General features: G+C 39.9%; 2 protein-coding genes across 8 annotated transcripts in view; one reads left to right on the top strand and one right to left on the bottom strand.

Moving 5' to 3' along the window:
- LOC123874948 (RNA-binding protein Pasilla) overlaps nt 1-15,919 on the top strand; it is a 107,912-nt gene extending 91,993 nt beyond the window's left edge. For 3 of the 7 annotated variants that reach the window (XM_045920538.1, XM_045920536.1, XM_045920540.1), the window contains 5 exons: nt 815-984; nt 3,867-4,049; nt 4,492-4,687; nt 8,445-8,669; nt 9,014-15,919. In XM_045920538.1, the coding sequence (XP_045776494.1) occupies nt 815-984; nt 3,867-4,049; nt 4,492-4,687; nt 8,445-8,669; nt 9,014-9,234 (995 nt within the window). In that variant the 3' untranslated portion in view covers nt 9,235-15,919. Of the gene's footprint in view, nt 1-814; nt 985-3,866; nt 4,050-4,491; nt 5,988-6,030; nt 7,966-8,444; nt 8,670-9,013 lie in introns of those variants that run through there. The other 4 variants (XR_006798038.1, XM_045920537.1, XM_045920539.1 and 1 more) reach the window with 4 other exon arrangements.
- A 2,565-nt stretch (nt 15,920-18,484) lies between these two features.
- Nucleotides 18,485-22,169, bottom strand: LOC123874940 (putative tyrosine-protein kinase Wsck). The gene has a single exon (XM_045920520.1). The coding sequence runs from the start codon at nt 21,970-21,972 to the stop codon at nt 19,789-19,791; it is 2,184 nt and encodes a 727-aa protein (XP_045776476.1). The 5' UTR covers nt 21,973-22,169; the 3' UTR covers nt 18,485-19,788.
- Between the last annotated feature and the right edge of the window lie 198 nt (nt 22,170-22,367).

Below are 22,367 nucleotides of genomic sequence, written 5' to 3'. Positions count from 1 at the left end.
TAGGCGAGGCGTCAGCGTGAAGAGGAGGTCCGCATTGTATCCGCATTATGGCAACCCATTATCTGACATGGAGTGCTAAACATCTCCCCTTTCAAATACGTTCGAATATTATCATGGCTGAAAGTTTATCTTTTGCGCGACATTTCAACGAAAAATATTACTATCGCTTTTCAAATGAAATAAATCTTTTGAACTTTTTTGCAAAGGTTTGTAATCTGATATGTTTGTATCACCTGCTTTTGGCATTTTCCACAATGATATCGGATTAAATTTTTCGAGTATAAAAAATATTAGATAAACCTATTCCAAAATATAAATTCGTGTTCTATAGATGCTGTTTATTTCATATTTTACAGGTTTAGAAAAATAATAATCATATAATATCGACATCAAAATTTTTATTTTGCAATTTTTAACAAACTTTTTCCAGGATAAAAAAGAGTTCGTCTTCAGGATGCAAGCTATGTCTGTACCAACTATAGATGATGCTTGAAACTTGGTCCACGTGGATTAAGGTTTTTTTAAAACCCCCATGGAAACGCTCTTTCATTTTCGGGCACCAAAAATAAACTTCTTTCCCGGAATGCAAGCTACCAGTCGCAAGCCTATTGTTTAAATTTGTAGCGTGCGCTAAAATTAAGAGTCTTTAAATGTACAATTAATGTTCTGTCCTTTTTTAGCAATATTAAACTCTCTACTCATATACAACTCACAAACTAACAAAATACAACAGATACTCTAACAAAATTTAGTCTAGAGAAAGACAACAGAATCGGCGCCATTGTATGTTTAAGTGTTTCGTTCTGTATTCCAGGTGAAAAGGAGAACAACAAGAAGGCATGCGTGATGATCCTGCAGAAGGTGGTGGACGACCCGCAGTCGGGCTCGTGCCCCAACGTGTCGTACGCGGACGTGGCGGGGCCCGTGGCCAACTACAACCCCACCGGCTCGCCCTACGCAGTGCCCGCCACTGAGGTGACCGAGGTGATCGCTTGGACACGCTCTACTACCGGCCTCGCGGACTTGCGACGTCTCCACGCCCGAGGGACTCGCAACGAGTCCGACCTAAGGTCAAGCTAAGTTTGCACCTCGCGTCGATTACGTTACACTGACGCTTTGGTACAGTATGCGAACCGAATTAACCGTACACCGTGACAAGACGAGAGCGGGGAAGTGGAAGAGGTGCAAACTTAGCGCGACCGAGTTATATAGTACGCGACAGGTCAAGATGGCAATCGGGGTATGGGGCGGGGGGGACGTCTCGCACACCCACACGTCACCCGTGAAATCGTATTCCGCACCGGGTTACCGCGGGGGCTGTGCGGGGTGTCCAGCTACCTCAACCTGTCGTGTACTATACTATCGTTGGCGATAGTGTCGCTCTGTGGAGATTGGAGTTGTATCTATATTTGTGGTATTTGATGGCACGGCGAGACTATCGCAGCGATTCTCTCGTTCGTGGAGATGGCGCCAAACAAGTACCCTCCGAACGTGCATTTTGGACCACAAGTTTACACAAAATTCATAATTGTTTAAATTTTAAGCTTTCTTTATTACTGAAGTATGTTTTAATTGGACGTCTAAATATTAAAATTGAGTTTTTTGAAGAAAACAAGGAGGAGGGTAATTGTTAAAAGTTTGTGAAGCCTTGTAATTTATTTATGCGTTGGGGCTTGGCAGGCTACGAACTTTTTAGAACAAATGATAGAAAAATGATTTTACTATGTAATCAAAACAAATTGGAATTTTAAAGAGTTTGAGTTACTAAGAAATTGCGGATTATTCAAATTGTAGGTTTGTTTACCGACGCTCAACATATCTATTAATATTTGAATTGTTTAAATATAAGTAGTAGTGGTCCCTCTATGTAGAATCTCCCTTTTATTAGTTCTAGTGTTTTAGGTATCTATTTTCACACTGCAATAATTATAATTAGGCTACAATGTATTTTATTGGCTAATGGCTTTGCTAATTTTATTATTTTTATTTTTTATTGGCAACTAAAATTTAACCATATTTAACGCTAATAACACATTTGCAAGAGTTAAGTGAAGAGAAGTTACTCATACGAAAGTTGAATAACATAATAACGTTTTACGATGCTTTGAATAGTTTTTTTAAAGCCCTTATCACATCTCAGATGAGGAAGCGACTAGCTATCGACTATTTTATCGTTCAAGAAACTTACAATCGATGTATGATTTTGTGTCAGTGAAAGAGATAATATACTAATATGTAGTCGATCCCTATTTATTTGACTTTCTGTTGATTAGCTTGTCGCATTGACAAGAGCTATCAAAGAAAAAATCTCGCTCAGCGACGCTCTTTTGGTGATCAAAACGCAATTTGCGCAGAGATTAAATGTAGATATGTCTTAGTGGATTTGGGCTTTTAAAAATCCCGTTTAATTTTCTGGGATAAAAGTAGGAGGGGAGGTTTCCTTCAGCGGGATGCAAGCTATCAAAATCGGTAAATCGGAAATGACATGTTCCGAAAGAAAAAACTCTTTAAATTGGAGATTTTTAAAAATATGGATATGGATTATCTTTTGTTTTTAAATCAACATTGGTGTAAGAATAGCCCAACTATCTATCTTCGTCAAGACGGTAGATATTTCAGTGGCTCGTATAAACGAGATCGATGAGAGCTTGACCGGAATAAGCTCGGTCGGCAAGTTGCCAGCCGAGGTACTTGCTGTCATCGCGTACACTCCACGCGCTCTTGAGAACACATCTCCTATGACGAGCGATCAATCTACCCATCTGTGGCGATAAAAATACAACAAAGATGAATAAAACCCGGTCAAGTGCGAGTCGGACTCGCACTAGAAGGGTTCCGTACCATCGAAAAAGATTTTTTTGTGTGATGTTACCACAAATTCATGGTTTTTGGACTTTTACCTTTACTTGTGCTAAGAATAAGACTACTACCTTTTGGCCACCTGCCAAATGTTATGGTTTTAGGTCAACGGGAAGTACCATATACCAGTGTGTACATTATACACACAAACGACAGACCAACGAAATGATATATAAAGCTTCCTATAAGGATTCAGTTTTTCTCTGGAGATAGTAACTCTAAAAATGAATTTAATAGCAGAACTTTTGATGTCTAAAAATTTTAATTTGCTCCTGTTATTTGCTAACACTTACTGATATTTTGACTGTAGCCTTATTTTTCAAATACTTATTTTAATATAAACCCTAAAATAGTATTATATAAGTATCGTCCATGTATATATTTAACGTATAATATGTATTGTATGTATGTCAAAGTCTCGGCGCGATGCAAAGCACTTGCGGGCGTGTCCAAGTGGTGTGTTGTGCACTACACCAAAATATAAACTACACTAACACTACAGCCACACTATCGCTTATTTTGTGACATTACTTTACAGTTTATACTATCTTTGCTTGTTAACATTTGCTTTATATAATCCCTAATTGTATAATATTATTCTTTAATTTTTCGTATTTAAACTTTAGTAGCTATTAGTTTTCAGACGTAGAATTTTAAACCTTAACCAGTCATCATTCTGGTTTGGTACGAAAATGTATTTGCATTGTTTATATTTTATTCCTTTACTACAGAATGCATGTAGTAATTAGTGCAGTGCAGTAGTGGCGTATCCAGGTCGCGCTACAAACAATGTATACAGCTCTATCGAGAGTACTTCACCTGGTGTCTTGGTAGAGCGACCTGGTTGCGCCACCACTACGCTGGTGTCCTAAAGACACTAAATAATGAAAAATTCGTTTAGTATTTTTTTCGCTCAGGAACTTTACTTTCTCTGGAAACTTTAACCGGATTTTTTATTTGAACGGCGGTCGTAGTCCACGTTGTGACTTAAGTGTTTATGTATACAGAGTCACGCGCTAGTGGGCGGCGGCTCAGTGGGCGGCGTTGGTGGCGTGGGCGGGGTGGGTGGCGTGGGCGGCGTGCTCATGAACGGGTCGGGGCTGGGCGCGTTGTCGCTGTCGCTGTCGCTGGCGCCGCCCGGCACGCCGCCGCCGTCGCCGCTCACGCAGCACACGCTCGATCACATCAAGGTGAGAGACGAGGTGATTAAGCGGATTTAGGCTAGAAAAACTTTTTCTTCAGAGAAAATATTGAGAATCTACAGACTGCTGGAATTATGTATCGCTTGTACTATAAAAAAAAAAATTAAGAAAACCGACCTCCAAAACCACTACAAAGTAAAAAATAATTTTTGTTTCTACACATGACGTGTGTACCATGAATGAAATCGGGCGAACTTTTCACGCGTAGATTTCTAGTTTCTTTTATTATCCTATACCGACCCACCATTCAACAGAAACTCCTTCAAGGGTTTTTTTTCCTTCAAGGGTTTTTTTTTCTTTTTTCTGTCATATTCTTTTATTTGGTCGAGCATAGTCACTGGAAACTCATTAAGTAAAGAAGGGAGGGGGTTTTAATCCCAAGTTACAGATCTTTGTTAGGTTAGATTTACAGGTTTGTAATGTGTGTCAGGTGGCCTTGCGTCAGGCGGGCTACTCGGAGGGCGGTATCTCCGAGATCGGCGCGGCCCTGTCGCTGCTGGTGAAGCACGGCGTGCTGGGGCTGGCGCTGCCCGCCGCGCTGCCCGCGCCGCTGTCGGCGGCCTACTTCCCGCTACCCGCGCAGGACTCGTCCGCGGTCTTCGGCCCGCTGGCGCAGGTCCAACTCGGTGAGGACTCGCGCGCACACGCCTTGCACGGCTACTACATGCCCCAACACGACAACACTCACAACTCACCCGGTTACTACATGGAACTCGACAATCATATCCAAAGATTCGCTCACAGACTACTTCAGTACTCTTAGCCCGAGATCTATAGACCACACTTTGACTTTGCTCAGACTTGAGACACTGTTAAGTATGAGCAAAGTCCAGGTAAGCTCCATCAATGCGCACTGCATCCGATCCGAATCCGAGGGGTTACGCAATAGATCCCAATTTCGTTCTACGTTCGAAAAACTAAATTCTGGTCTAGTGCGCAACTCATACGAATAGTACCTACTCTACGGCCTGAGAATACTCGGAGTCGTTTCGGATGCAGTGCGTAAAGAGTCTTAAGGTAGAGTTCGGCGCTCGACGGACTGACGCGCCGCGGCTGACGTGAAAATACTATGTAATGGAAAATGTATGGCGTTGTCCGAAATAACTTACGACAACACCAAACATGTGTGGCACCGTCTCCGAGCCGGTGCCACAGATGTCTGGTTTTGTCGTGTCAGCTGCAGCGCGGCAGTCGGAAGTCTGTCTTTAGGCTGAGATCTAAAACGTGCTTTGACTTTGACCTTGTCCATAAGGGGTGAATTGTGTGCGTTTATACGACGTTTCGTCCAGAAGCGTGCAACGTGCGAGCATTCTTGCCGCTCCCTTTTTCTAGTCACGTGAACTCGCTCTGAGGTTCGCGCTTAAACTAGACGCAACTAAGAAGTACCTATCGTATCTCGACTCACAACGCGCGAGTCAAGTCTAGCGTACTACGTGCGATTTACACGCGTATTGCAAATTCGTGCGCTGCTTTTGGACGCAACGTTTGGCGCCCAGTACGAAACGATTGTCCGATATAATCTAAATAAACGATAAACGATAATCCGTGCGAAATGATTCGCGGTAAATTTGCTCTTTCTGGTCTTTGCTCCAACTAAGAGTTGGAACGAGACAGATTGATGCGAGAGACGTAAATCTCTCTTGTTTAAACTGTATGTTACTGTTCAGTCTGATCAAAGTCAAAATAACCTCAGATCTCAACCCTGTGTGAGTTTTCAAGTTAACAAACGTGACACCAAAATACACTGACCTCTACTAAACAAGTACGCTGGACCTGCGTTTACCGACCTGCGGGGTGATTCGCTAACTCAGTTTCTAACACTGAATGGTAGGCACCGAGGTCATTTTTTAATCCATTGAGGGTTTTCTACGAAAAAATATTTTTATATCATCCAGAGAAGCAGCAATGTAGAAGTATCTACATTAAGTAGATACAGTAGTAGTAGGTAGACAAGTAGTAAGTGTAGAAGTCTCAGTGGCTATCATACATTGCTAGAAACTGAGCGAATCACCCCGCTGTTTTGACTGTATAACAGTCGGTGACAGGCATACACCACTCTAACTACTAAATTAGCACACAACACACAAACCCTTCCGCACACACATGCACATGTCATATTGACTACAGTTGACACTTGGCGTCACGAAAAGTGAATTCTGAAAGAACTCTTCCTGAACCCAAAAGTATACACAAATATAATACATTTATTGAGTCCGAATTATTTCTACTCATGACATAAGAACGCTAAGTGGTTCCGATAGATAATATGTCCAAGGTCTTATATCAAAGTTATATTTTATAATTCCCTTCAATTGGTTTAACTATACCCTTTATTATTAAGGCCAGGGTCATTTTACGCAATGATGATATTTTCGCTTTGGGAATAGCGTCCATACTTTTAATGTTTTTAATAGGTAGGCATTATGTTTTTGTTGATATTTTGTTTCTTGTACATGTTAAGTAATAATGTCTACTGGTGTTAATTATTATACGAGCTTATAGCAAAATGTGTGCTAGTAAAGGGATCGTGTTTATTTTGATTCATAGAAAAAAAAGGATCTTCTTGATATTCCAAATTTCTCGGCATCGCTTTTCACATTAATTAAACATTGACATTCGCGAAACTCTTTGTACTAATTCCTTTTATGTCTGTATATAATAGTAGTTTCTTTAAAACATGTTAATAACGCTGTCCATTTGAAATGTAACAAAAAGTGAATATTACAAATAGATATAGTTTACACATAAACTAGCTTGACTCATCTATCTCATATTATATTTTTATTGTTTCCGTAATCTGTGTTATTTCTTTATTTAGGTGTATAATCTACTTATAACAAGAGCAGATTGTATTTTATATAAACGCATGCCCATTATGTAAGGTGTACAGTTTGTATTGCTGATTATTTTAACCCGATTGGCTTTATATTATTGGTTGATTTTTCTCTCTTCAAATTTTTTTCAAAATTTCCGAAGGCGTTGCTTCTACCATACCATCTATCGGCAATACATTTTAACACTTGAGCGGTGGACAAGCCACCTTTGTGTGGGCATTAGACAATTTATCTAAAACTAAAGACATAAAATGCCAATCAGACAAACATTATTGAACATCGTATTTTTCTTATAGGTACAGTGTGAAAGTATCTCTATAATAGAGTAATTTATGTAATAATACGTTTAAAGAACATACAAAATTGTATATTTTATGAATAGCTAGACCAATCCGCCTGTGTTATATAAATATATATAATTAGTTAATTAATTTGTTGTACAGTTAAACTTGATATTAATGATAACTATGTAGTTATTATACCTAGTCATGGAAATAAAATGTTCCACCAAATATTATGTTGTCTTTGTAAGTTGTCTAATGCACAATAATATGTCCGCTGCTCATTCAAAGCTCTTATGAAATGAACAACTTATTGTCTTTTATTTGCAAAGTATTTCAATGATGTATGAAATACACCTATACCTACATTTTAATTGTTTTGGGATAAAAATTTATGCCAAAAAATTATATACAATGAGTTAATTTTAATGACAGAAACAATATATATACTTTTGTTATAAGTATTGTAGTATGTTAAAAATTATTTTATACTTACTGTAGAATAGCTTTTAATTTTGTAATGTAATATTATCATGTCCACCTAATTATACAGCAAAAGGCTAAGTTGTTCTTTTCAACAAATACATTTACATTTCTTCTTTCGACCGCACCACAGCGCTGCCGATGTCTTTGCATACAGATAGAGAAACTCAAAATTCACGACACTCACGAAATTTTGGACTACTCACGTGGGTTATGCTGGTGTACGTTTTAGTTGCCTTATGTTGCATCTCCTCTTACCTAATCGGCTCAAAATTTTGGCATATAAATGTTGTAGAATAACTAAATTAAAAAAATAAAAAACTATTTCGACATGTTTTAGAATAACCCAACAAAATTTATCTCATTTCGTAGTTACATTATCTTTTTATTACTATTATAGATTGAAAGCTTATAGAGTAAGAATTAGTTAAACTTTGATCTCATTAGATTTTTGTTTGCATTTCCCTAGATAGCACAGTAATCACTATTCCTGATATTCGATGGCTTAGGTTCGGGACGGGTTAACGAAAGCGACAATATGTTCCGAGTATGAGTTTGCACCTCTAAGGCGGGGGAATGTTGTACGTGCATTAGCATAGGCCCCGTCGGGTCGCGCGGATTGGCTCGGGGCGGAGCGGGTGGGTGGGGCAGTCGGGCGCTGTGCGGGCGGGCGAGTGCGCCGCTAACGTATTGTGTCCGCAACAGCGCGAAACGTTCTAATGTAAGCTCGCGGCGCGGCTGGCTCGCGTCGCTGGCGGCGCGCGGTGACTGAGGACGCTCCGCAGGCGGCGCGCGCGGCGGGGCGTGCGGCTTAGAGCGTTTCGCGGAGGTTGCATTCGAGGCGCTTCGCCCCCCAGCCGTGGCGCCCATCTCGCTGTCGGGCGGCGCCGTGCCCGCCTTCCCGTCCGCCAGCCTGCTGCCGCTGTCCAAGAGCCCCACGCCGGCCGACGCGGGCGCCAAGGACTCCAAGAACGTGGAGATCGCCGAGGTCATCGTCGGCGCCATACTAGGTACGTGCCCCCCGCCCCCCTCCCCCCGCCCTCGCCACACAAACCAGCCTGCTGCCACTGAGGCTGTAGCTGGCGTCATCTTGGTACGTGCTACCCTCTCTCTCTCACACACAAGTACTCTGCTGCTGCTGTTCAAGAACGCTGAAACGGTCATCGTTGACACTATCTTTGGTATGTGTCCCGTCCATCCAAACAGTACAATTTTGTTTAATTACAATTCTTATAAAAGTAGTAAGAAATCCTGGCAAGAATCTGTTACCAGCAGTAAAATCTTTCTGTAAAGTCCTCCAAGCCGGCCAGCATGTGTATAGATGTGGGTGTAACAGTGGACGTGGTTTCCGCAGGCCCCGGCGGGCGCAGCCTCGTGGAGATCCAGCAGATGTCGGGCGCGAACATCCAGATCTCGAAGAAGGGCACGTTCGCGCCCGGCACGCGCAACCGCATCGTCACCATCAGCGGCTCGCAGACCGCCATCAGCAACGCGCACTACCTCATCGAGCAGAAGATCCAGGAGGAGGAGCTGAAGCGCACGCGCCACAACGCGCTCACCGGCCTCATGCAGTAGCGCCGTCCGCAGCTCCCGTCTACTTGTTCTAGTCAAGCGTCCGCGCAGCGAGCCGTCAGCGACGCGAGTTACCTGAGAGTAGTTAAGTTCGACCGACCGAGGCGTCCGAGCCTCTATTTACAAGGTTAATGAAGTACATAGATTTACGCGTAATGATAATTTTACGTACGGCATATAGTGTTGATTATTATTGGTATATTTTATGTTTTCGATGGCCTGCCTGGCAGGCGTCGTCGTTGATAAGATGTAATGGTTAAATACGATTGTGATAACTCCTATCACGGATATTCCTATTCCATACACGTTATTTTTTATATCGTTCACCGAGTAATGTTTTTATTTACGAAGTTGATTTCATTGTAAATGTTACCATTGATAAGTTATTCTCTGTTAGTGTATCGTGACATACTTAGCGTTAAATTTGAATTTATATTTTAATATTTAGAGTCGGCTCCCAGCCGAAGGAGCCGGATAGATAATATATTAACCAAAGTTGGTATTTAATTTTATTTCTTTGACATTAAAATTGTATGTTTCGTGCAATGCAAAAACGTTGTAATATTTGATTTTAACGTAGACGTTCGCGGAGAGATCGATCATTCCTGTTTCTCGCGGTAAAGATCTTTATTTTTTATACGTTTGTAATATTTTATTGTCGTATCGTAGGATCGTTTCGTCATCGTTCATTTGTCGTCGGTCTAAAATTTTGTCTTAAAATGTAAGTACAATTTTAATAATAAAAAGATGCATGTCCATAATAGTAGAGAGTTATATATTTTAAAGGTTTTAAAGCAGATTTCTATGTATTATTCGAGATGACAATATTGAATATTCTTATTTACAGTTACGATCTAATTGAATCGATAGTTTATTTTGAGCGCCATGGTGTAGTCAGGACGTTCTCGTCTCCGTAGGGGTGTAACCGACATAATAATATTAAGCTGTGATTGTTTCGTTCGACTCTGTCAAGGTACTTGGGTCACTTGCAGTTAGCGTAGAAAAGCCTCGTGGGGAAATAGTTTTTAGTTGTTCGCTTACCTCAGAAGTGCCATCGTTGTAGGTAGACATAAAACGGTGACTTTGATCGTGGCCCCAGGTCGGGCGCCAACATGCTCCCCAGTTGGGCGCCAAAATTATTCAAGGTTACTTTGCAGCATCAGGTTGAGTAAAGCTTTTTCGTCGTGACGATTTTAAGGTTCGAATACTTTGCGACTCTTGTCGCGATTCGACTCTGACCCGACGTTACGACACGGTGCAATTAGGACAAATATATGTATAGGTTTCGAAATAAGGTATTTGACAGCATGTGAAATATAGGATCTATTGATGGCATCCGTATTGAATATGAATTTTGGAAACCAACTATTTAGTCAGTTAAGAAAAATAAATGAGATTTTTTAAGAGAAAATCGATAAAGAAAATGATTTTTTTGTTTACTTTAGTCACGTGATCATAAACGGCTGTGATTGAGCGAGTGGTTGATAACGTCAACAGTTCGTAAACATTTGCGTGTTTATTATAGTCAACAAAGTTTACGAACAGATGACATCACGATGACGTATGTCAGGAAAATTGTTATTTCGCGGGATATTTAAATAATATTTTTTGCTTTCGTTATTTGTTACACTATAATATGTAATGAAATATACATTTTCTATAGTCCTTAGACATCAGGGATTAACGTAGAACAGCTGCTCGGTTGCGGGAAAAATGCATCAATCATTATTACAATCGCAATCGTTTTGATTGGCTGAATTTATGATATTCTTGTTGCAACAATACATTGTAGCCAATAGTAAGCGAGCATCAACCAATCAGAGATTATTGCGATTATAACATTGTAGCTGTCATTCTACCGCAATCGAGCGAGTTTTCAAAGATCTGTCAAATACCCTATTAGTTGGTTTGGGCACGGTCGTAGCGCGGTCACGGACGGAAAGCTTTGCATGTACGGCGTTGTTTACTTATCGGGAATGAAGTACAAACGAAGTAAATGTTACGAAATAAACATATATATACAGTATGTATATTAGTACAGATCGGCTTAAAACTAATTTGTAGTGTTATAAGATAAGGAATTGAGAGACGATTCTTAGCTAACTTGTTGCGACGCGTAGACGCCATGACCTCGAACTTCCGTGAATACAAAATATAATAAAATAAATAATAGTAAAATTAATTAATTATTATTATTATTATTAAATAATTAAAAAAATATTGTTGTAAGTATACCAACTGTCCAACGACATCTCGATATAATGTTGTGGTATTGTTACTGTGTATTATTATACGTGTGTTATGTAGGTACCATTGCATCGTAGTTCCATTGAAGTAGCTAGTTGTAGTATATATTCAATCTTTCAAATGTATTATTAGGTACGCTGTTCGAACTCTCTGGTGTTTTTCGACTTTCTCATCTCGTATTGTATATTTGGGGGTAGTTACAGATATCGTCTAGTGTCAATTAAACTAACGGTTGACATGCTCGCGACTACGAATTGGCAGCGCGCGAATCATTTCAACTTATTGTACTGATCGCATATATCACGCCTCTCGGCCGCAGCCCGCAAGCGATGCATTTCTGACTATTTCAAAACGCTTACTGAATCAATTGCAACACACTTGCATATTAGTATTTATATTATCGAGCCTATAGGCTCGTAATACTTTAGCAGCTTTCAAGGTAATTAAAAAAAAATGTTTTTAATTATCAATAAAATTTAAATAACAATTCTATTATTCTAATATTCTATTATTCTTTCCGAAGTTAGGAAAAGAATTGACAATATTGTAAGAACTTACATAACTCATTACGAAATATCGATCACGAGCTCTATAGTTGTTTGGTTGCATGGTGGGATGTGCAACATCTGCGATACGTGATTCCCGTTATAAGTATTCATTCGTAATTTAGCCTACTGAAACATGCATTGCTTTCGTGTGCGACTCTTTCCTCAATATGCGATCAATTTTATCAAAAAAGGGCGTAGGCTCTAGGACGTAGCCAGTATTATAATGAAAAGTAATAGTTTCACATTCACTTCTTTAACAAAATTTCTTCATCAACTTAACAGCTCAAATAATGGTTCGTTTTCTTTATCAATTATATCTCAAATGTCAATTATACTTAGAAACACTCCTAAATCTAGCTACGTCCATAAGGGATAGTACAGTCGCGAGCATGTGAACCAACGGGGCGTATGGGGTAAGGTCCTCCACAAACTAGACTTTTGGTCGGCTGTAATTTAGTTGGATGGGACTGCGACTGGTTGTTTGGCTAGCAAGGGCACGTTAGCTGATCAAGGCAGTCAATCGATAGTTAATTCATGGGCGAACATGCACCAAAGTTTGATAGCTACGAGTGAAATAGAAATACTTTTTATTTGCTGTGATCGTCAATGTCCCGTATGTAGTTGAAATCCCTCGGACACGTACGAAGCGATTTGGTTTCTCGTTTCTTATTCGAACTGCTAAGATTTGGAACGCCCTTTCGGTATCAGTTTTCCCCTCCACTTTTAACCTATGTAAATAGGCAGCTTCTAGACTAGCGCGCTTTATCTTAGGCTGCATCAGCACTTGCAGGCAAGTCTGAATGCAGCAAAGTACTAGTCTATATATATTATAAAAAACTAACCATCGAAATCCTCACTCGATCTGCTATTGTCTAAAATGTACAGTTTATCAAGATTACCACAATTTTGGTGCTAGAAATCCTGAATATCACCCAATATAATTCTTTCCTACTTCCTTGGAAGGGTATAAACATCGCCATCTATGAGACTTTGAAGGAACGGGGCCTGGAAAGTTCCTCATTGCTACCGAACATTTCAAGTATGAGATTTTGGTACAAATTAGATACAAAAAGTTTTCTTTGTCACACTGTGGTATTAAACAACCAACTAAAGTATAGCGGCCGATCAATAGTTTGCAGTTTGCGAGAGTACCAAGCCTCCCAACGCGTATTGCCTGTGAAGTCGATTTTACACGCTCAATTTTATTGAAAAATTATTCTCGATTAGTCACTACGTGTAAGACAATACGTCAATTATTCGGAAACAAATGTGAAATAAAGGCGGTCATACTTGTAACTGCATATCTTTACGATCTATTTTTTCGGATAACACTAAACCATAAATCTAGCCATTGCCTGAGGCAACCTATGCGAAAAACTGACAGATATATTTTTGCGATAATTTCGTCGCCATGTTTAGCACAATTTTTTGTGTTTTTGAAAGATCTAAAACGCCCCTTACGAGATTAAAAAAAAAAAACCCAGAATCTATAAGCACGAACTGGGTACCACCATTGAATTCGGCGTTGCCCAACAGTGGGGGACATCGTGCATTGTAATGAATTTGTTTGTACCCAGTTTATCCCAGTTTATTGTGGGTTTTTGGCCGATATTTATAGACCATCACCTTTAGCGCAAAATTATAAAGAATCCAACGAAGAAAACCATAAGGTATCATCAAGTATTTTCTGAGATCTTGAAAATGTAAATGTAGTGAGAAAAGATCTTATCTGTAACCATAAATCGTAACGAAATGCAGCTAGATGTATGGCCGCCTTAATTGTCCGGAGTCGCATCAGCGGGGTAGGTTGTGAGCACATTCGGATTACTAAATAAATAAATAACATTTATGTAGTTTGAAAACTTTTCACGTTACGTAGCTCTTTCATATTGCACAAGAGTTGTTGCGAAGTCGTGTCGGGCATTGCGACTGGTCGCAATGGGCATTGCAGCTAGTCGCTATGATTGCCGCGCTGAGCGACCGGACTCCGTCGCGGGGTTCTCTCGGTATACAACTATCAACTTCTACTATATTTATACGAACACATCTGCATACATCGCTCCTTTACTTTCATCTCTTCCTTTCATTGTTGATTTGTTCTTTACAATGTTTCCATCAGTACTCTGCGCGCCGAACGTGTGACAGAGACGTAGGTACATGTATGCGCGTTCGTTCGGCGCACAGAGTATGACCTATTAAGACATTCCATCTAAAAGTTTCCCCCATACTTCTTCCCAAATCATATTATTGTAAATTATTATCGAATGTTTTACACAATTTTAAGATTGTTGAATTATAATAGATCTCTAGTCGTGTTATTGTATTCTCTTTAAAGTACTAAACAAATTAACGTTGTAACTTATAACAAAACAATTAAAAATGTATGCGATTCGACAACAGAGTCGTTTGCGAGTAGGGACAATGTAAAGAACATTTCGAAAAGTGAAAAGTTAACGATCCAAAACTAGTTAGTTAAAATTAATTCATATTGAAGAGTAAACGACACATTGGGGGTGTATAATAAAATAGATAATTTTAATTAAAAATATACTGGAAAAAAATGTTAACGTTGTTATACTGAAGTTGTTACAATATTTGAGAGTATATCGTCGTGAATAACAAGAAAATAATTCTTAGTGCGGTAACATTATCTGAATTTAAAATTTTATCGCGTGGAGAGATAATAAATAGTGTCCCGACATCCCGCGTGACGACGCCGAGCGCCGCGAGCGAGCAAGTAGCTGTGGGTAACTTGCATACTGCGCGCGGGAGTCAGCCCCTGAGGTCAACCCAGTTCATAAAGGGTCAGATCTCATGCGCCTGTGTAGTAGCGATGCAGATGGGCGATTGTTGCAAAAAACAAATGAATTGAACAATCGATTGTAGATTTATTCGTCTTCACAATAAACAATCGAATAAAAATCGACAATCGGTTGTTAAATTTTTCGATTCATTCGATTGTTAAGTACAAATGCAGAGCGCACGATCTGGATCGAATAAATCTAACTCAGTTGCATTCGATTTTATTTTCATTCGTCCCAGAACCGCGTGCATTATGTAATAATTGCATCGCTACTGTGTAGTGTTAGGGTGTGTGGCGGCCGCGGCGCGTCGGCCACCGCTGTAGTTAAGGTTCGATGTCGTAGGCTAAGGTAGCTAGTGTGATTGTTCAGTAAGGTATCGAGCGAGGTGGGCACGTCTCTCGGCGGAGGAACATGGCTGTGCGTCAAGTCGGCTCAACACGGCGGCCCGGGACTCCCGCGCCTCGTATCTGTATATAATTGCACGCCATTCGTTTCATTTGCGTTTCTCCTTGCTCATTGTCATCAATTTATTAAGACTGAGGAATCAACTCGCGCATACTGACATCACCGAACGCGTCCCTCGCGGGTATCGTCATCGGGCGCGGAGTCGCGGGCGGCCGCTCTTTACACGTGTTGAGCTGATTGTTAAACTAATTGTATTGAATTGTACCTTGTTGCGTATTATAAGTGAGTACCGACGACCCGCGCTCGGCTCGTCGAGTATATGATATGTTGATACATTTGTTGCTGTACAGGTTCAATGGAGGAGTTGTAATATTTTATTATTAATTATTTTTTGTTAACTTGGTTTACTGTAAACGGGTCTGCGACGTTATGTGCGAGAGATATGTATAAGTTAAAATGCTATGTTTTGAATTTTAAAGATTCGCTATATTTTAGTCAAAGTTTATTTGTTTAGTTTTATCGAGAGGGTTTTCTAGTTTACTGTTATTTTGCAATATCCTAATGATAAGAGGTCAATAAGAAGGTTACAATGTCTTAGTGTTAAAAACTCGAAAACCAATTAAAGGGTACCTTGAACATTGTCTATAATAATTATATTAACATTAAATAAATGCAAAATAATTATATCTTTGTTTTATTCTATTTCAATTACCCTTCCTGAATACATATATCAAACTTCATTGTTGGATCGATCGCTCCTAATACCTACCTACTCGAAGTAAATAATAGGTACTTATCATCAAGGTACACGCTACTGTAACAGAGCTTATCACTGTCCCACTTCAACTAACAAATTTAGTGCGAGAGATTGGACCCTAGTGGTGTCCAATATTTCGGTCTTGCTAGGCAATTGAAGTGAGATAGCAATAATTAGGTACCTAGAGCTGAGTGCTCTATCCAATAGGTACATATATAAAAATATCATCGATCATTTTGATGTATAAGTATCAAATCAATGCATAATATAGATTCATAGATTTCAATAAAACAATCTCCATCTTGAAATAAGTGTTTATTTAGTAGGTTGTGTGTAAATGCTACGCAGGCAAGGTAATAATACAATGAGATTCGTATAAAAATATACAAAGGTATATGGACGGATTTACAACACTCAGGTGTACAAAAATATACAAATAAAATAACAATAAAGAAATATAAAATTAAGTACCTACCCCAGGTACTACATAATACATAATAAGTCAAGGAATGTTAATTCTTGTGAGATTCAAATAAAATCACTATCATTCATATCTATCTAAAATCGTCTTACATTTAAAGGGGACCTTAATTTAATTAAAGTTCAGTATTTGGCAGTAACTGTTCTACCTGCAATCGTGCAAAGTATGGAATTTATTCGAAACTACCCTCAATACACGAAATGTTGGATTTAATTTATTTAAGTCTTAAGATTAAAAAAAACATTGTCAAACAAGTTGCCAAAAAAAGTATACTGAGATTTTAGAGCCATTTGTGCCATTAAGGCGGAAACAAATTATCAGACGCGGCTGACCGCCAGATTCATGGATATCTGGATAATCACACTAATATTATAAAGGCGAAAGTTTGTATGTGTGTGTGTGTGTGTGTGTGGGTGTGTGTGTGTGTGTGTGTGTGTGTGTGTGTGTGTGTATGTATGTATGTTTGTTACTCCTTCACGCAAAAACCACTGGACGGATTTGGCTGAAATTCAGAATAGAGATAGATAATATCCTGGATTAGCACATAGGCTACTTTTTATCCCGGAAAATCAAAGAGTTCCCACGGGATTTCAAAAAACCTAAATTCACGCGGGCGAAGTCGCGGGCATTGGCTCGTAAAATGTAAAGTGAACTGTGTAACCTATCGGACATATAAGTCGCGGCTGTAAGCTTGAGCGCTCGGACGTCCGAGCCGCGTCCCAAACGACTGCACACCTATCAGAAGTGGCTTACGGACACGCCCGGTAGTTTGTTTCCACCTTTATACATTTATTACTTAATTTTAATAAATTACTAGGTAAGAACGTTTCTATGGAATTTCCAAGCTTACAAATTGGAATAAAGGTTTAAGTACATAGGTTTTCCATGGACTTTCCTCACAAAGGTATAAGTAGAGTAATAAGGAAATTACAAAGGCTTGAATATACAACGCGCGACGGAAAAATGTCCATAGCGGCTCGTAATATAAGGCATAAGGCACACGAGACTGCCTGCGAGCTTAAAAGCTCATGAAGTAGAACCGCTCAGCTCGCAGATGTGGACTCTGCTTTAATCGAAATGGTAGGTAGTCTACTGATTCTGAGCGCAATTAAAGTTTAGAGTAGGTCGCATCTTTCTCTTACCAATATTATAAGAAAAGGACAGATAAACCTAATTTAGTTTAGACCTGTCAAACCTCGAGACTAGATGCCAGTCAGCGTCTTTAAATGTAAAATTCTTGTTCCGTCCTTTTTTAGCACTATTAAAAAAAAAGTCCGCGTTCAGTAGTACCGGTACGTCCTGTCCGTACAGAAACTAGTGCGCTTTGTCTTTATCCAACTTATCTAGTATTAGTCATTTGGCATTCATAGCACGCCTCAGATATTGCTTAATATTTGTAACACGTACAATTCGAGTTATCAACAAAATTGGCGCAAGTTCAACAAGCTGCCGATAAATACCTACTCGTAACTTCAAAAACCTACTTCAATTATTTTTATAACTAGCTAATGCCCGGTATAAGTACTCCTATACCTTCTCGCAAGTCCCAGCAATAACTGAACAACGTTTGATTTGAACTTTGAACTCAATCAGAAGAACGATTCTTTCTTTCTTCTCTCTGGGCTGGTTTCCACACTTAAACAGAAGAACGATGCACGAACGCATACAATAACGAACCGGCAGACATTAATTAAATTATTGATATAAGATTTACATAAAGTTTGTAGAAGGAAATTTCGAAATATTTTTTTAACAGAAATTGCGTAATCGACGTAATCTAAGCCCGCATCTCTGGGTGCGATTTCCAAGGAGACGCAATTTTAAATACGAATTTTAAAATTTATTTCGGAATCTCCTTTTTATTACGAAAAAAATCGTAATCTTGCGGTGGCCCAAGTAGGAGCGGGTGCGTCCTGCGGAGCGAGCAGCGGGTGCGGTGCCATACTCTCCATCATGCCGCTCGGCACCCGCTCTCGAGTAGGACACGTCCGCGTGTCTTCCTTTCAATCTCTTGTAAATATTAAGTTTGTTTTACACGCTGGCCGCCCCGCAGGACGCGCCCACTCCCACCTGGACCGGCTTAGGGCATTTTTCGTAAAAATACGATTCAAAATGGCCGCCATATAAAACGTACGCACGCGTGAGCACTCATTCGTATCTAGCGATTCGTATTTTAACGGATACGTCAAAATACGAATCAAATTAGTGCACAGGCGTACATAACTTTTGTGCAGCCACTTTGAATCGTATTTTTACTATAACGAATACGAATTGAATACGAATGGGTGCACAAACGCCCTTAACCTACATATACAATATCATCATAAGTCTATTATTGTTTCTCCACTGAGCAAAAAGGCCTCCTGTCTTATAGAAGAAAATGGTTCAGAAAAGTTTTAGGGTGCATTTCCATTAAGCTTAGCAGATACACTCACGTCTCTGCTACGCTTCAGTTACTTTAAGTCTGACAGATTTCTCATACAAAAACTGTCAAAATGTCAACTCAGTAAAATTCTTTTTTTTTTTTTTGGTAAGACAGCATGTGTTTTAACAGTAACGCGCACTGATGTTACAGGCTGCACGGGAACAAGCTCACGCTTTTTTACCACTTCTATACATATTATAAATTCTGTGACCTACTCAATATAACTTATAGTCTAAACTGTGAGTCTTATCTCTATTTTAGTTGTATGTATACTCTGAGCCGTTAACTAGTGAGAAAGCTAAGATGTTGTCAAGGTTAAGTAGCAATACATTACATACTATATTAACTCCTACATCATTTACACGGTAACATAAGTAATATTGCTTTTGATTTAACTTCTAACAATGGCCAGTGGGCACTGCATACAAAACAAAGTTGACATAGCTTAGTATGATATGTACACTTGTACATACTTGTACAAATTACTTAATTTATAGCAGAAAAACGTTTAGGTCAAATTATATAGTCAAAAGCAATCTTTGGAATTACTATTGCCTGTACATTGTAGGCAAATGAAATAAAGTTATTTTTTACCCTACAAGAGATATACTATATTCTATTAGCTGCCTGCATTATATTTCCAAATATCTTGTCAATAATTTTAGTGCCATGTGATTCTTATAAATAAGTTAGGTCTCATATACACTAAAGCAAAGGTGTTTTTAGCAGACCAATCAGATCATTGGCATATGACATGAAAAAATATGTTATCTATCAATAATCTCATTGATCTGCTAAATACAGCTCTACTTTGGTGGATACCATGCCTTATGATTACAAAAGTATTTCTTAAGAAATAATGAAGAACATAATACAGCTATTAATAGTCATTATGTTACAATTTCATACTGTGGCACATGAGGTTCATAGTTAAACCCGTTATAGTGAGTAAAGCTTAGACAACTGGAACCAGGGCCCTCTGCAAAGTGTGTAAGTTCATTCAGGAGGGAGGAGAAAGAGGGCCTCTCGTCAGGGTCTACTTGCCAACACTGTAAGCACAACTGGAAGAGTCCATCACCGACATAAGACGGCTGAGAAGGGCGCATGCCCCTCAGAACCCTGGCTGCCACATCCTTGTTCCCCGTATGTGCATACGGTGTAGCACCTATAGTCAAAGCCTCCCACACCAGCACACCGTATGACCACACATCTGCTTTAAAATTAAACCGGTTCTGTCTTAACATCTCATGTGATGTCCATCGAGTATAATCTGGAGTTTCATGTAGAGGACGAATGTGAGAAAGTCCAAATCCTGCAACTTTAGCAACCCCATTATCACCAATCACTATGTTCCTGCAACTCAACCTTTTGTGCATAATTTTTTTGCTGTGCATATATTCCATCCCGCTTGCCACATCCACGCAAAACTGTACAGCTTTGTTTTCACTTAGAAGGCAAAATTTATTGTTTTGAAGATCTCTATGTCTACTCTGCAGTAGTAACTCTTTGAGCGTCATTTTAGTGTCCTGCAAAACTACGAATAGAGTCGTACTTGTCTCACAGATGCCTATAAAGGCTATCAGGTTCTCATGCTCATTAGATTTAATGAGTAAGTCCAGTTCTTGAAGCATCAGTTTCTTGTCTGGTTTCTCCAGCTCCCTGTCGGATATGACCTGGACTAAGCCAGGAGTTTGAGCTCCGTGCTGCTGGACTTTGCCCCTAGTAAACTTTCCATAACTTCCCAAACCGACTACACAAGAAATATCTATTTCTAACAAGTCTCTAGGAATATTCCAGAGTTTGCGTTTCAAATTGCCATAGTAGTCTACTCTTTCATCTTGTTCCTGTAGGAATCCTGAGTTTTCTATCTCCACGCACGGCTCACTCAGGCTTAAAGGCATGGATTGAGAGCATCTTTGCATCCGCACCATGTGAATCTTCTTTCTCAAGACTATGAGGGCACCAATGCCAATCAAGAGTAGCACCACTCCTATCGCTATGCCCGCACCGAGCGCCACCACCATGGGAGAGTACTCCTCAATCTCATTAATATTTAAAATTATCTTTTTTGTTGACTCAGCATACCTGACTTTCCTGACATGGTTTTTTTCACTGACCACTCCTAGCGAAACCTCTATATCATTGGTCAGAGGTAGGGGAGCATTGTAGTATCCATTGTAAGTTCTTCCGTTGCCAATTATAAAGTCATTCTTGATGTCTTCTGGGTCTAACTCAGCAGTGATGTAGTAAGGGAGACCTTGTTCATCTGCGTAGGAGTGATTGCCGAGGTTTTCTATTATAATGCCCTGTTGGTAGAGCTCTATGGATACTACGATTCTATACATTGAGACAGGGCCATTCACATTTTTTGCTTCAGGAATATGCACAAGCATCTCATCTCCATGCCTCTCTCTCATTTCTATATTGGGAGGACTTGGATCTGGAGTGCCGATGATTGTTTCGACTATGGTTCCAATGCTGGCACCTTCTTCTTTATAATTAGTTGCAGCCACGCTTATATTGTACACAGAACCAGGCTGAAGGTTCGGCAGCTCCGATTGTAACGTGGTATTGGGCACTCCCCAAGCGACTGGCAGTAGGGCTGCGGTGGCATAGGTTTCCACGACGGAAGCCTTGATGACATACCCTGTGATGCGGGTGAAGGCTTGCGGCGGCGTCCAGCGCAGTCTCACGGTTGTCTCGGTGATGTTGAGCACTTGAATGGACATGGGTGGGCCCGGCGCCGTCACCTCTGTGTCGTACACGCTGGCTGCGTTGTCTCCGCCACATTTCTGTGTCTCGTTCTTCGGGCAAGGCGTATCACAAGAGTCCAGCCCTAGCTTAAATTGCCCGGGATCGTTACCACAGAAGCAAGTTGACTCGTTACCTATTAGAGCGTACTTGTAATACACTTGTTCGCACGCCGATAAGCATACGTCCACAGACTGCCCCGTGTGAGTGTTCAACACGTCTTCTTTGAACCTGTAACAGCCGATATAGTCGCCTCGGTCTGTAGTAGCATAATTAATGTACAAGCAAATGACCGCAACCAGTAACGGACACGGGCGTTCCATTGTTTATATACCTCGCTGACTCACACACAATAACAGGCGTAACAAACTACACATTGCTTTAAGTTAATAACTGTGTACTGTATTGTGATTAATTAATAAAACACATGCTTTATACAAGGGACAGTGAAATCGATTACCGACGTTGCGGAATAACGCGGAATCGAAATTCGGAAAGCTCAAAGCAACGCGAAATTGGCGATTTACGTTAACTTGACAGTGACATTAATATTGTAGCTTCTGACACTGACAATTTATCGTTCAAAAACTTACTGAATTGAACATAGATCCCTATATTCGTATTCATTCATCCATGGAATTGAAAATTATATTGAATTGAATAGAACTCTGGGTAGTCATGGTAGTTCCTATCCGCGGAATGAAGTTAGTACAGCGCG

The sequence above is a fragment of the Maniola jurtina genome, chromosome 19 (assembly GCF_905333055.1).
Source record: "Maniola jurtina chromosome 19, ilManJurt1.1, whole genome shotgun sequence".
NCBI lineage: Eukaryota > Metazoa > Arthropoda > Insecta > Lepidoptera > Nymphalidae > Maniola > Maniola jurtina.
Note: the sequence above shows the minus strand (reverse complement) of the source record. Positions and strands in the feature narration are given on the sequence as shown.

Bases quoted from the DNA above. Each gene is read 5' to 3' on its own strand.
- LOC123874940 (XM_045920520.1), bottom strand. From the start codon at position 21,972: ATGGAACGCCCGTGTCCGTTACTGGTTGCGGTCATTTGCTTGTACATT.